At 41.3% G+C, this 14,845-nt stretch overlaps 1 protein-coding gene and 1 long non-coding RNA gene across 7 annotated transcripts; one reads left to right on the top strand and one right to left on the bottom strand.

Annotated features, from left to right (window-relative positions):
* Positions 1 to 808: 808 nt before the first annotated feature.
* anp32b (acidic (leucine-rich) nuclear phosphoprotein 32 family, member B) lies at positions 809 to 11,734 on the top strand. 6 transcript variants are annotated; one of them, XM_021308381.2, is made up of 7 exons: positions 809 to 1,135; positions 7,467 to 7,616; positions 7,696 to 7,818; positions 7,906 to 8,098; positions 9,472 to 9,551; positions 9,682 to 9,748; positions 10,991 to 11,734. In XM_021308381.2, the coding sequence occupies exons 1-7, from the start codon at positions 1,082 to 1,084 to the stop codon at positions 11,065 to 11,067; spliced, it is 744 nt and encodes a 247-aa protein (XP_021164056.1). In that variant the 5' UTR covers positions 809 to 1,081; the 3' UTR covers positions 11,068 to 11,734. The 6 variants fall into 6 exon arrangements, with proteins under 6 accessions (XP_021164056.1, XP_021164037.1, XP_021164050.1 ...); XM_021308362.2 differs by having other exon boundaries at positions 810 to 1,135; positions 9,472 to 9,596; XM_021308375.2 differs by having other exon boundaries at positions 811 to 1,135; positions 10,988 to 11,734.
* LOC118563232 lies at positions 2,396 to 4,182 on the bottom strand. The gene is made up of 2 exons (XR_004931120.1): positions 3,652 to 4,182; positions 2,396 to 3,543 (listed from the first exon to the last, which is right to left on the bottom strand). It is a non-coding gene; the product is annotated as an uncharacterized LOC118563232 (long non-coding RNA).
* Positions 11,735 to 14,845: the final 3,111 nt, after the last annotated feature.

Below are 14,845 nucleotides of genomic sequence, written 5' to 3'. Positions count from 1 at the left end.
TATTATCAACGTCTTTTGATAATTGTGATATTGGCTAAGTTTTATTTAGCTAAAATTACGTTTAACAGCAAAAAAAAAAAAAAAAAAACATCTGCAGAGTCGTTGATTGATTTATTTATTTTTTATTTTTTTTACAACCACTCCAGGTCGGTAGCTTTAAGATAAGCATTTATAATCTACGTTTTTCGATCCTTTTCATATATTGACTAGGTTTTATTTAGCTAAAATTACGTTTAACAGTAAAAAAAAAAAAAAACATCTGCAGAGTCCTTGAGTGATTTATTTTATTTTTTTACAACCACTCCGGGTCGGTAGCTTTAAGATAAGCATTTATTATCTACGTTTTTCGATCCTTTTGATATTGGCTAGATTTTATTTAGCTAAAATTATGCTTAACAGCAAAAGAACAAAAAACAAAAGAAAAAAAAAAACATCTGCAGCATCTTTGACTGATTTTTTTTTATATTTTTACAACCACTCCTGATCGGTAGCTTTAAGACAAATATTTATTATCAACATTTTTCGATCCTTTTGATATTGGCTAGGTTTTATGTTGCTTAAATTACGTTTAACAGCAAAACTAAACTAAACAAAACAAAAAAGATACAAACAACATCTGCAGCCTCGTTGATTGATTTTTATTTATTTATGTTTTTTTTTTTTACAAACCACTTCTGGTCGGTAGCTCTAAAACAAATCTTTATCATCAACGTCTTTTAGATAATTGTTGTGCTATATAAACTTTTTTCGTTGTTCTTTTTTTTGCAGGAACCAGCTGCAGCGCCGCTCCGCTTTGTGGGGGCCGCGTCATGTTTTCTCACTGCATTGCCCCTTTCAGAGGCGGCGATGGGCGGCTGGCGGCGTTAGGGGGCGCTGTTGAGCAGATATTTTTGTTTCAGTCCCGTTTCCCTCCATGGTTTCCCCTTCTCTCCGACTAACTTAGCGTTCGGCTCACTTCATTACACAGCCCCGTCTTCACCCTCCGTTAAAAAAAAGGGGCATCTCCGCCGATTCGCGCTGAAGATCCCACCAGAAGCCCGAGAGAGAGGAGAACAAAAAGTTTCACTTCCACAGGGGGAAGATGGACATGAAAAAGAGGATCCACTTGGAGCTAAGAAACAGGACACCGTCTGATGTGAGTCGTGCTTTTTTTTTTTTTTTTTTTTATAAACCAACCCTTTTAGTTCTTTCTGGTTAGCCCCTCCGCTAATGGTGACCACATGGGTTTATCGGGCTCTTGTATGCGTGTGTTTCTCCGTTTAAAAAACAGTCGCTTAATCCCTCGGTTCTTGTTGCGGGGATTGGGCGTATTGTACACGGGGGTTTGCAACGAGACGAGAGAAGCCGTATTCAATGGTTACTTTCAAACGGCGGTTCTCTCTCCCCCCCTCTCTCGGGTTGCTGACATTATTATTGCGGTGCTTTAACCGTTTCGCAGCCTCCTCGGTGGCCGCTGCACACGCACACACACACGGCTCAGCCCGTCTGGAGCGCGGTCTGTAAACTTATTTCTGCCGCCCGTTGGCTCGGCATGCTACACGGCGGCTATATTTTATACACGCATCGGAAGCCATGTTTGCTTGCTAGCTCAACTGCTACAAGCAAAAAAAAAAGGAAGGAAGGAGGGGGAGAGGAAAAAGAAATCAAAAATCGGGCGCTTTTTTTTTTTTTTAAGCACGCCGATGCAGATCTCTGGAGTCTGGATGTTTCGGTCGAGTTTAATAATGAGAGAAATCAAGAGTCGCGGCGTTAATGTTACAGCTAACCAGCGAAAACCGTTAAAAAAAAGCCACTTTTACCTCGACTGTGGAGCTGGAGCTCTTCACATTGACAGTAAACAGTTTATATGAAATGCATAACCACTCCTGTGATCTGATTTATTTTTTTAAATATATATGTATTTGATGTTTGTTGGAAAAAAAATATGACGCCGTTATAATGTTTGAACGTGAATCTACCAAACCCACGCGTGTTAGCGGCTTGCATGGCTACACGGGCTGCGTTTCGACGCGAGGCTCCTAAATGTGGCTGTTTTTTAAATGGAATCAGGCGCTGCCATTATTCGCAGCCCAAGCCAGCTAACTTAGGAATTTGTTCCCGCCATATTACCACGACGCCGAAGTGCGCCTGTGATTCGGAGCTTCGCAGAGTAAAGGGCCATTTCAGTTCCTTTAGAGCACACAGCTCAAATGTTCCACGCTGGATGAAAATGTTCCACGCTGGATGAAATAAAATGCTTTTATTTTTGGAAGAGGCAATTTATTTCAATATTTTTTTAAACATGGTTCCTGGACTGGATTGCTCCATACTGATTTACAGATCTCTTAGAGCAAGAGCAGGATGTTAAAACATGCTTGTTAATAATCAATTTGAGAGAATACAGTTTAAATGCATATTTTTTTAGTACATATCTCACCTTTAGATTTGGTCCAACTTGAAATACTGCAATACTTCACCAAGTCTAAACTGAAAACTGGCTTATTGTACACTAGTAACAAACGCTTTACAACTAGTTAGTGGTAGTGGAACAGCAGAGACTAGTTTAAAGAGCCCCACAAAGAAACAGTTTCAGCTTCCAGATTAAAACGCCAAAAATATTGCAGCAAAGCTGAGGAGGTCTGTAAGACATTTGTTTTTAGAGAACACAAAACCACCAGGTTCATCTAACAGTGCTGATCTAACCTAAGATGGATTGTCTCACATTTCATTGAAAAATGTTTTAAATATCCCTGAAACTTCAGTTAAAACATTGTATTTATTACAGTTTGATTTTGTAACCTGATTCAAATTGCAATGTTTCAATATGCTTTTTCTGACTGATGCTTTATACTCAAACAAAGCTGTTATTTCATATCTTACACTTTTTATCTTGCATTATGGATTAAAAAGGACAATACGGGTGCCTTATTTTCTTGCTGTGTAAAGCCAAATCTCCAAAAAGAAATACTTAAACGGATCCAAAACAAGCTTAATTGTCTAAATGTTGGATTCCTAACAAAACATCCTATGATATGTGTAACCTGTATTCAATTTGTAAAACTTTAGCCTTGTGGTAGTGATTTAGCTGTAGATCAGCAAAAATACAATACTTAAAACAGGGTTAGCGTTTTATTCCTGCAATTATTGCAATAAGATACTGGTCTTCCACAAAAGGAATCAAAGTTTCAAAGATTAGCAACTATATTTTCAGGTAGTTTGTTCCAGGTTAAAAGTGGTGAAACGGCCCTTTACTCAACGAGGCAACAATTCGGAAGCCAACTTCGGTGTCGCCATGTTGCCTGTTCCCTACAACGGCCAAAAGACGAAATAATTAATCCAAACATAACTTTGAATTTAACGACCGTATGTTCCAGCAACGTTAACAATAATTATCTTAAACTTTGCGTTCGCTGCTGACCAAATCGACGTGCTGGCTGGGGTGGAGGCCTCGTTGACCGAGTGCAGCCTGCCTGCCTGCGTGACACGGAGATCCGGTGCTCCGCGCTTCATGAGTGGGCAACAAACACTCGACGGTCGGCGTTTCCGCTCAAGCCGCAACTTGCACTAACAAAACATTATTTTTTTCAGACATTGAAAAAATGTTTAGTTGAGGTTTTAAGTATTTGTAATCAGTCTCCTTTCCGCCACCGGAGTGTTGGGAGAGCTGCGTACTGTAGTTGTGGAGTCGCCATGTTGTCGCTCTGTCGTCTTTGAAGCCCTGGCAGAAAGGAACCGTCTCCATCTTTGTTTTTTTTTTTCCTCACTAAATTTCCGTTCAATCTCCTTCGCAAACTTCGACCTCAAAAGCGAGTCGTTGAACAACCCGGGTCTTACACTCGGAAGACGACGAATATTCCACTTTACCCCCTTAATGAAAGCTGGTTTGATCGAGAAAAGGGTGACTCTTTTCGGGGTGTGTGTGTGTTGGCAGTCCTTTTCCGTTGCCGCGGTGCTGTCTAATGGCGGGCGATGCTGGAGCGGCTGCTCTCGCGCTCCGCAACGTTTATTAAAAGGGGGCAACGGTTAGCCTGTAGCTAAGCCAGCTAGCTTCCCCAAAACCACCGCGTTGGCCGTTAGTGGCCGCATCGACGAAGCCACGGCAAGCTGCTGCTGCTGAAAGCGGGCGGTTATTTGTGTCGGCCGGGGGGAGGAGGACACACACCGGGAGTTACTTTAGAGCCACACACGCCATTATTTCTGCGTGTTTTGCTCCGCTAATCGCGGCGTTCATTGTTTTTTTGTCCAGCATTTTTAATTGCGCAACCAGTGAGTTCGGCCTGACTCAAACAAACTCCGCCTGTTGGGAGTTGTTTTTCCTCATATTTAACGTTACAAAATGTCCCTCCAAGAATAATCAACTACACATGAACGCTTTTTCTTTTAACTCCCAGCTACTTGGTTTGTACACAGTATTGAAAACTGAAACTGAAAAAAAAAAAAAAAAAAAAAAAACATGTTTCCAGGACTCATCCATCATTCTAAAAAACTTGAAGATTATGATAAATAATATCTTGTCAAAGCATAAAAAGATACCTGGTCATATAAATAATATCTAATAGATGCAAGAAATTGAATTACAATTAACATTAAAAAGTAAGGGTATTTATCAAAAGCAGGTAGAGTAGCCAGAAATTGTACTCAAGTAAGAGTAGCTCTACTTCAAGATGTTTTTACTCAAGTAAAAAGTAGTCAGCTAAACAATTACTCAAGTAAAAAGTAGTCAGGGAGAAGGCTACTCAAGTACTGAGTAAATAACCATGACAGCTGATGATTTATTATTTAGAAATTCTGTAATTGGACAGTCAAAAATATATTATGTGTGAATTCTGTTTTTTTAATGACAAAAATGAAAACATTTACAAAGAATAACAGAATAGCAAAGAAACACTTTTCTAAAAACAAATGTCAACATTAAACTTGAAAGTAATGCTACAGCAGTTACTGTATATACGGTTTGTTAGAACAGCTCAAAGTGCTTCCAGTGACATCTGCTGTTTACGTTCAATGAGCTCAGCAGATAGAAAATACCATTAAAACAACAAAAAGCTTGTGTGCAAATAAAAAGTCTCACTCTAACACAAACTCCAAGTTTTGTCTCTGGTGCATTTTTGGTTAAAACAAGTATGTTCTTTATTCATAAAGTTACTCACAGCAGGTAGAGTAGCCAGAAATTCTACTCAAGAGTAGTAATACTTGAGTAATAATGACTCAAGTAAAACACACAGTGCAGTAAAACTACTAAAAGTACATTTTGTAAATAAAGTTACTCAAGTGAATGAGTAAATGTAACTAGTTACTGCCCACCTCGGGTATTTGTACAGTGGGAGTTGACCAGTATGTTGTTTTAAGGGACCTCACCAGTGGGGTTAATTTGGTTGACAACAAATGTTTGCCATAGTTGTCGATGACTGGTCTTATAATCGTTAAATCTAAACCACACATAAGTATTCGTAGAATCTAATTCAGTTTTGAAAGAGTTGGGGGGGGGGGGGGGGGGGGGGGGCAGGCAATGAGGGGACCTCCTCTACAGAAGCAGCCATTTTGTTAGTTTGCAGGTCTGGAGCATACAGGTGTTTCAGACGTCAGCGGGGAACGAAGCAAAGCAACTGTTGCTGCCCATCAATCCGGGAAGGGTCACATGACCTTCTCCAGACTATTTTAAATCCATCGTTCTGCACAGAGATTATCCACGGGGGGGGGGGGAAACTTTTCTAGATTCCCAGGCCGTGATGCGCAGGGAAAACTGTCAACCACAGCGGTGGAGGTGTGATGATGTGGGCTCGCTGTGACGCCTCCACCTGCATTGATGGAGTTGAACTTGTTTATAGACCAAAGTATCTGGAGTCAGATGTTAAGGCTGTAGCTTGGCCCAGACTGGGTCACTGGTTCCAAACACGGCAGCAGATCTGCTACAGCTCATAGATTAAGACTGTAGGTGCTCAGCTAGCTAACCGCACACGTTACCATCCGTTCCGTCGCTTCGTCCCACCGGCTGAAAAAGTGGGAATTGTAGGAACTTGCCACAAGAAATGTAGCCAACAGCACGCTCGACTATGACGGGTAAGAACTTGCTTCTGGTTGTACAGGTACAAGCCGTTTTAATTCAAATATTCCATCTGGGAGTGGACCTGAATTCAAAGTGTGTCTAAACCCGAGCTGTGAAACATGCTGGTAAAACAAGATGGCCGTTGTTAACGATGAAGGAATAACAAAATGTTGTCTGCTAGCGATGTCACACGATGAGCTAAGAACGGGCTTCATTTGTGTAGCTTCAAACCAACTTTAAAAAGTAAATTAACAAGTTACAGTTTCATCTTTATGGTAAAAACAAAGATTTTCCTAAACATATATTCAGGATTGCCGCTATTCTCTTCATGGAAGCCCAAAGAGTGCTTTGGAAAACAAAATCTCAATCTTATTTATTTATTTTCTTCAAAAATGTGATCTTAATAAATTGTAAATTCAATCCAATCGATTAAATCGATTTATTAATGCAGGGTTCTCACCAACGCATTTCAGCGCGATGGACCGTTACGCTGAAATTAAACCATTACACTAATTTTTTATGAGCGTAATGGTCAGTACGACACGGGAGAGCAACATGGAGGAGTCGGTAAAGCGCTTAAACCACTGAGCTATATAATACACTGGAGTGCTAATCACCGTCTGTTTGAACGAGTCACTTTGAAGCCACCAGCCGCCATATTGGTACTCCCTATTTCTCCCCAGTAACTAGGGAATATGTGCGATACAGCATCAAATAACGAGGATTTTCTCATGTTCAGGGGGAGCTTAAAACTTTTAAAATGTCGAATGCCATATAGTTTTATGTTATGTTCTAAAACTATCAAGTAGTGAGAAAGTCATGTGCTGAAATATTTTAGATTTTATTCATTTAAATATATATGTTTAACATTTATAAATATATAAATAACAATATACAAAAACATATATTTACATATATATACATATATACATATACACATACTTATATATACATATATTTAATATGAATAACATGTAAAATATTTCAGCACCTAATTTCCTAGTACTTGATACTGTTAGTACATCCACTGACTGTAAAATTACCTGTGAAACGTTTTCACACAGCCAGAAAACTGCTTGTTGTTGCAACCAAATCCTGTGGGATTCTGTGAGAGTAGGGAGGAGCAAGATGGCGGCCAGTGACTTCAGTTTTTCGGCAAAATCAGCACTCCAGTGTATTATATAGCTCAGTGGGTTGAACGTGCATCAGCGCAGCTATAAACCTCCCAAACATCAGCTAATGCTAGCTGTTGTTAGCTGCGGGGGGGGGGGGGCTAAAAATCAGCATCGTGGATTTTTAGCCTGTGGTCGTTCACCTTCTAATCACCGCGCAGCATGGAGATGGGTGCGTTTATTTTTGACCTGATTCAGAGCCTTTTGTGAAGTGTGATGTATTTGGTCTGATTGACGCACTAACTCAGTCTTCCTCAATCTGATTTCAGGTACGAGAGCTCGTCCTCGATAATTGTCGGTCGGTTGAAGGGAAAATCGAAGGCCTCACAGCCGAGTTCGTCAACCTCGAGTTCCTCAGTTTGATAAACGTCGGCCTAATCTCAGTGTCCAACCTACCGAAACTAGCAAAACTGAAGAAGGTAAGGCCCGTCTCGCCCCTGGCGCCGCCCCACAAATGAGGCCGGCTGCAGCTGACCGCGCCCTCTGCTTGCCTTCCAGCTGGAGCTGAGCGACAACAGAATCAGCGGCGGCCTCGACGTCTTAGCAGAGAAACTCCCCAACCTCACACATCTAAACCTGAGCGGAAACAAATTGAAAGACATCAGCACGTTGGAGCCGTTGGTACGTTTTTTTTCCCCGTCTGCGCCGTCTTCTGTGGCCGCGTTTACAGCCACTTCCTGGTTTTAATTTCCGTCCCCACCTGTGCAGAAAAAGCTGGAACACCTGAAGAGTCTGGACCTGTTCAACTGTGAAGTAACGAACCTGAACGACTACAGAGAGAGCGTCTTCAAGCTGCTGCCTCAGCTCACATACCTGGACGGCTACGACATGGAGGACATCGAAGCCTCCGACTCTGACGGGGAGGTGGACGGAGACGGCGTGGATGATGACGAGGACGAAGGTACGGGGTTCTAGGAAGGCTTCTCTGTTTTCTGTCAAATAGACTCAAATTATCCCAGAGGAATCATGGTGGATAGTTTCTGGTCCAAGTTGATGGGGCACAGTGAGAAAAGGCATTTTTTTCATGTTCTGATGGTTCTAACGGATCACTGAAGAAGTCCTGAGACCAAAGTCTGTGGCTGGACTGTCTAAGTGACATCTAGGAGGACGAATGAGGGGAGAACAGCCTAAAGAGTGTAACTTTTGCCTTATCAGCATCTAGTCTTAGACAGAGAAATATGGTCAAAAACGAACTGCAGACACCTCAGCACAGCAGTAATAGTTTTTCATGGCACCAGACCACAGTGCCAAGATAAAAAAAAAAAAAAAGGTTTACAAGCATCAGTAACATTTTCACCGACACTTTAAAGAAATTGGAAACAGAGTTGGACCTAAAATGGATCCGATGTCAAACGAAGAACTGGGCCGTCCAGTTTTTTTCAGTGAAAAAGGAAATGTTTAACATATAATGATGGTACATGGAGATGCGCTGATATGAAGGGACAACAAGCAGGGCAGGAAGATCAGCTGTTAATATAAGCCCAGTTTTATTTATCGGACCGATGTCCACGTGTTAAAACTGACTAACGTCGACGTCCGATCTTGAGTTAACGTCGATTTATCGTGTATCCCAAGTGTTACGTTGTACTAAAAGCCTAATCACGACGATAAATTGTGTAAATTAAATTCAAAATGTATCTGTAAAGTCAGAGGTGGAAGTATGGTCTGTTCACTTAAAAATATCTAATAGAAAGTGTCAAAGGTGTTTTAAAAATCTCCAATCTTGGTCCCAGTAAGACCAAAGATCGGCTGAAAGGTGGAGAAAATCTTTAGTGTCTGGTGGCATTTCCACAGGCCTCCACTAGGGGGCCACAGGGGGCCTCCACACCCCAGACTAGCTTCAGCTTTTTACCCTCATCTTGCATTTTGCAGCCATGTTTAGAGGTGCACTGCAGAGTTACTGCATGTTGAAGGTCCATGAGAACGAGACGGGCTTTCAGACACCTTCGATTTGTCATATTAGTGTTTTAATGAAAAAGTGATGCACGTTTTTCTGTTAGATGGATGTTTCTGCCCCAAATGCTGAGGTGAAATCTTTGAGTTTTGAACATATTGTGGAAAAAAATGGTGAATGTGCAACTTTATTCCTGTTACCAACTTGTACACGGCTGTGGATCAATTTAAAATCATCAATTTAGAAATAACTGGTAGGTAACTGCTGATGGGGAAAAGCTGCGTGGTGCGTTCACTGACTGAAGGGGGAGTCAGATTTTTGAGAACTTATTGTTTGCTTCATCACTTTTTTCTTCTGTTTTTTTAATTTCAATTCAACAGAGGGAGAGGAGGAGGAAGACGAAGATGGGGAGGAGGAAGACTTTGATGAGGAGGACGACGATGAGGAAGATGAAGAGGAGGTAGAAGGAGAGGAGGATGATGAGGAAGTCAGCGGTGAAGAGGAGGTGAAGACAAAAACAAAACACAAAAAAACGGACAACTGTTTAAATCTTTAACTCGTCTCTAACTTGTAAATGTTGTTTTATGAAGGACGAAGAGTTCGGTCAAGATGGAGAAGTGGAGGATGAGGATGAAGACGAGGATGAAGATGAAGAAGGTGAGTGCACTGCAAAAAAGGAACTAAAAATTGGTAAAATCCTCTTGAAATTAATGTATTTTTCATTGATTTGAGCTGGTAAATCAGACTATTTGCCAATGGAACTAGATTTTCGGATTTAAAATAAGAACAATTCATCTCCCTCATCTTATTTCAAGTGCAGAATGTCTAATGATCTTATTTTAGGAGTAGAAATTCTCATTACATTGGCAAATATTCTTATTTAGCTGTTCAAATCAAGGACAAATTTACTAATTTTAAGAAAATTTTACTTACTTTTAGTTCCCTTTTTGCATTGTGTCAGAAACTGTTCTGATGAACCCGAATTCAGCCACATACAGAGCTTAGTTTTTAAGAGTTTATTGAAGAGAGGATGAGTTGATGAGAGAGAGACAGAGAGACAGAGAGAACCAGAGTGTTGACTGAGCAGAAGGTTGTAGATGGCAGGAGCTGAACTTAATGCTCCGTTTTACATATGGACTCTCAGGAGCCACAAATCAAATGTGAATATTGCACAATCCGGTTTTATTTAAAATATATCCAAACTACAGCAGATTACTTCCATAACATTATAAAACTTTACTCTCCTGCTGTCTCACTGTTTGACTACGACTTTGTGCCTGAATGTGGCACAAATACACAAACATCTTGTCATAAGTGCTCTGTGATATGACCATACACTGCAAAAACTGATCTAAAAATTAGTAAAATGTTCTTAAAATGTGTGTTTTTGTCCTGGATTCGAGCAGGTAAATAACATTATCTGCCAATGGAATGAGTATTTTAACCCATAAAATAAGATAATTAGATATCCTGCACTTGAAATAAGATGATGGAGATGAGTTGTTCCTATTTTAAGTGCAAAAATCTTATTCCATTGGCAGATCATCCTATTTACCTGCTCAAATCAAGGACAGATACACTAATTTTAAGAAGATATTACTTATTTTTTGTTCCGTTTTTGCAGTGTAGGGCTTGCCGTATCTCCCTTCTCCGACTCCGCTGTTGTTTCCCCAAAATAAACCACGTTTGCTTCAGATTTGAAGAGAGGCAGACGGGGTTTCTGCGTCACCGTTATTACTGGCTTCTCACGCATTAGTTTGGTGTGGAGTGCTCCGGATGGACAGCCCAGAATAAAGTTTTTATTTGCTTGTGGATTAAATATTCTTATATCTGCAGAGCTTTCTGACTGCCTGTGATTCAGTTTATTTATGAGTGTCCCCTCTGTGTCGCCAGAAGCAGAGGCCGGGAAAGGCGAGAAGAGAAAGCGAGATCCAGAGGATGAAGACGAGGATGAGGACGACGAAGACGACGATTAAAAGCAAAAAAAACGAAAAAAAAAAACGGAAAACGAGAGCCTACCGAGTTTCCCCTCCTCCCTCTTTTGACCCCGTCACAAAAACCCGAACGTCCAACAACTCACACCGCCTTTTTAATCCGCCTCAACCTGCTCCCCTCCCCAGCACTGGGCTCTTTTTACGAGCAAGACTGTACCGACGGGTGGGCCGAGTGGAGCTGCTCCTCCCACAATCCCCCCTTTTTTTTCTTCTTCTTCTTCTTCTTCTTCCTCCCACTCCAATGGACTGAGAGCCACCTAACACCCACTTCGCTCCCACCCGTAACCCCAGAGGTTCTCAGGCAGCCTACCACTCAGCATTCCACATTTCCACTGTCCGCCCCTCTTTATGTATTCCCGCGTGAGGACTTTGGGACTGGTATCTAGTTTTGGGTCTGTGTTTTTAATATTTTGTTGGATTCGATTTTTTTTTTCTTTTTTTTTTTTGTTGTTGGGTTTATTATTTCCCTATTTTTTTTTTCTGTTTTATTTTGTTTCCCCCAATAAAATTATTGCTATAGCAGCTGTGCAACCAGCAGGCCATGGGTTTTTAGTCTGGCAGCCTGTTGCACAAATCAAGGTTGTAGCTACATTTTTACTTTCTGTATGACAAAAAAAAAAACAACTTTGTAAATAAAATGTTAACATTTTTGGCTTTTCTCTCTCCCTGCTTTGCTTTTCTGCTGTCCTGAAATGATTTAGATCAGTTTTCAGTTAAACTGGGGGGGAAAAGGCAGAAGATATCTTTAGATTCATATTTAAATTCTTCAGCAGACGTTGGAATCGTGAGAATGGAGTTAAATCATTAGTAGTGCTGGTATTTGTGCTCACTGGACTTCTAAAAACCAAAAAGATCTGATTTGCATACTTGAGCTGTGCCTTTTTTTCTGATTCTCCTAAATAAAATCCAACCTAGACGTCTGCCTGAATGTAAATAATCAGCAGCTCTGTGCTCTGCTAGATTATTAGTGAACCCAGCAGACAGGTCGGGAAGGAAGTTCTGGTCCAGTTTAAAGCAGGTTTAGGTTCTAAAACAACACCCCAACCTTTGAAACATCTCCTAGGTTTCTGTTCAGGAGCTCAGGGAGGACCATGGTAACTCTGGAGGAGCTGCAGAGTCCCACAGCTCAGCTGGGAGAATCTGTAGACAGTATAACTGATTGTATTCCCCACAAACCTGGCGTTTAAGAAAGAGTGGCAGAAGACGGGATTAGGAAGTCCTGTTTGCTAACCTGGAAGGAGTTTATCTCCCCTGTTGAGACCAAAAGTGAACTTTTCACAATACATGCAGAACTGGAAACAAACACTGCATATTCCCTGGGGAGGGTTGTCCAAACTTTTCATCATGTGAGCCAAAACTAACCCCCCTAAGCACTTGAGGAGCAAAGGATATATTAGAAAAAGGGTGTTGAGAAGTTCCCCGTCCTCCAAGGTGAGCTCCAAGTCAGATGCAAATCAGTGGACCCACCCGTCACTCCTGCATCGTTAGGGTGAATTGTTTCGTGTGCTAACCTCTAACGACCCAGGAGAGTGATGGCAGGGTTGTTGATTTGCATCTGACCAGGTCCTGAATCATGTCTCCTGCTCCTTCTTTGGTCTTCTGTGTTGCTCTTTTATTTCAAGGACTCACCCCTTTGTCCATTCTTTGGGTCTGAACTGCTCTTAGGTTTTATCTCACTACGCTTCTTCCTCTCATTTTCTAGTATAAGGCTTAAAAGAGCCCCTTTTTAGGCCCTTAAACAGTTTTAAAACCTGTCAGACTAGTCATGATGTGCATGAATCTTTGTAATTGAATCATTAATTCAAAAGTGCGTTGCCAAAATAGTAAGAGTGGTGTTTTACTCTGAAAGTTTCAAACGGGGGGCTTTCATTTCAGGACGAAGGCAGAAACATTTTGAACAGTAAAGGGGTCGTTTTAGACTTTTTTTTTCCAAAGGAACGGTGCGCTTTGATAAAAAAAATCGATTTAGATGAGAGAAAAGAAGTGAATTTAAATTGCTCAGCTCAAAGGCAAGGCAGGTTTATAAAGCACTTTTCAGTAATAAGACAAATCAAAATGTTGTACATGAACAGAACACAAAACAGGAAATCATCGCATTGGAACAGTAACAACAGGTAAGACATGTAAAAGACAAGTTGGAGTACAAACTTCCACATTAACAGTTAAAGGCAACTTTAAACAGGTGTTTGACCTTGATTTAAAGGAACTCAGGCTTTCAGCACTTTTACAGTTTTCTGGGAGTTTGTTCCAGATCAGTGGAGCATAGGAACTAAATGCTGCTTCTCCATGTCTGGTTCTGGTTCTGGTTCTGGTTCTGCAGAGCAGGCTGGAGCCAGAATACCTGAGTGGTCTGGAGGGTTGATGCCCTGATAACAAGTCTGTGATGTATTTAGGTGCTAATTCAGGGATTTATAGACTAACAGAAGGATTTTAAAGTCTATTCTCTGAGATACAGGGAGCCATGGAAGGACTTCAGAACCGGGTCCATGTTCTCTACGTTCTTAGTCTTAGTGAGGACTTCAGAACCGGGTCCATGTTCTCTACGTTCTTAGTCTTAGTGAGGACTTCAGAACTGGGTCCATGTTCTCTACGTTCTTAGTCTTAGTGGAAGGACTTCAGAACCGGGTCCATGTTCTCTACGTTCTTAGTCTTAGTGAGGACTTCAGAACCGGGTCCATGTTCTCTACGTTCTTAGTCTTAGTGGAAGGACTTCAGAACCGGGTCCATGTTCTCTACGTTCTTAGTCTCAGTGGAAGGACTTCAGAACCGGGTCCATGTTCTCTACTTTCTTAGTCTTAGTGAGGACTTCAGAACCGGGTCCATGTTCTCTACGTTCTTAGTCTTAGTGAGGACTTCAGAACCGGGTCCATGTTCTCTACGTTCTTAGTCTTAGTGAGGACTTCAGAACCGGGTCCATGTTCTCTACATTCTTAGTCTTAGTGAGGACACAGGCAGCAGGTTCTGGATCAGCTGCAGCGTTCTGATCCACTTTTTAGGCAGACCTGTGAAAACACTGATGCAGTGATCAGTTCTACTAAAAATAAACGCATGGATTAGTTTTTCCAGATCCTGCTGAGACGTCAGTCCTTTAATCCTGGAAATGTTCTCCAGGTTCTAGAAGGTCCACGTTGTAATTGTCTTTAGATGGAGGTTCAGGTCTGAGTCCATCACTGCTCCCAGATTTCGAGCCTGATTGGTGGTTTCTAGCTGAAGCAGCTGAAGCTGTGTGCTAACTTTTGATCTCTCCTCTATTGGTCCAAATATTATTACTTCAGTTTTGTTTTTATTCAATTGAAGAAAGTTTTGGCACATCCACGTATTGATTTCTTCTAGGCATTTACTCAGTGCCTGAACTGGTCCATAGTCACCTGGTGACATGGTGATGTAGAGCTGTGTGTCGTCTGCATAGTTATGATAGCTGATGTTGTTGTTTTTTATTACCTGTGCTAGAGGGAGCATGTAGATATTGAATAGGAGGGGACCCAGGATGGACCCTTGGGGAACCCCACATGTGATTTTTGTCATCTCTGATGTAAAGTTACCTACTGACACAAATAACTCCCTGTCCTTTAAGTAGGATTTAAAGCTGTTGAGTGCTGTACCAGAAGGGCCGACCCAGTTTACTGACGGATCTTAAATATTTTTAAACAGACCTTAAAGCCAGGAATAAGTTGAAGAAAACATAAAACTACTATCTATTTGACGAGGAGTTTTGTAATAATTAGAAGATGGGCATGTGAAGCCAAACTATCAGCAAGAA

This window comes from Fundulus heteroclitus, chromosome 5 (genome assembly GCF_011125445.2).
Source record: "Fundulus heteroclitus isolate FHET01 chromosome 5, MU-UCD_Fhet_4.1, whole genome shotgun sequence".
NCBI lineage: Eukaryota > Metazoa > Chordata > Actinopteri > Cyprinodontiformes > Fundulidae > Fundulus > Fundulus heteroclitus.
Note: the sequence above shows the minus strand (reverse complement) of the source record. Positions and strands in the feature narration are given on the sequence as shown.

Coding starts and splice junctions, on each gene's coding strand:
- anp32b (XM_012882387.3), top strand. CDS start 1,082: ATGGACATGAAAAAGAGGATCCACTTGGAGCTAAGAAACAGGACACCG. Junction 9,597..9,681: donor AAGTCAGCGGTGAAGAGGAG/GTGAAGACAAAA, acceptor TGTTTTATGAAG/GACGAAGAGTTCGGTCAAGA. Junction 9,749..10,984: donor CGAGGATGAAGATGAAGAAG/GTGAGTGCACTG, acceptor CTGTGTCGCCAG/AAGCAGAGGCCGGGAAAGGC.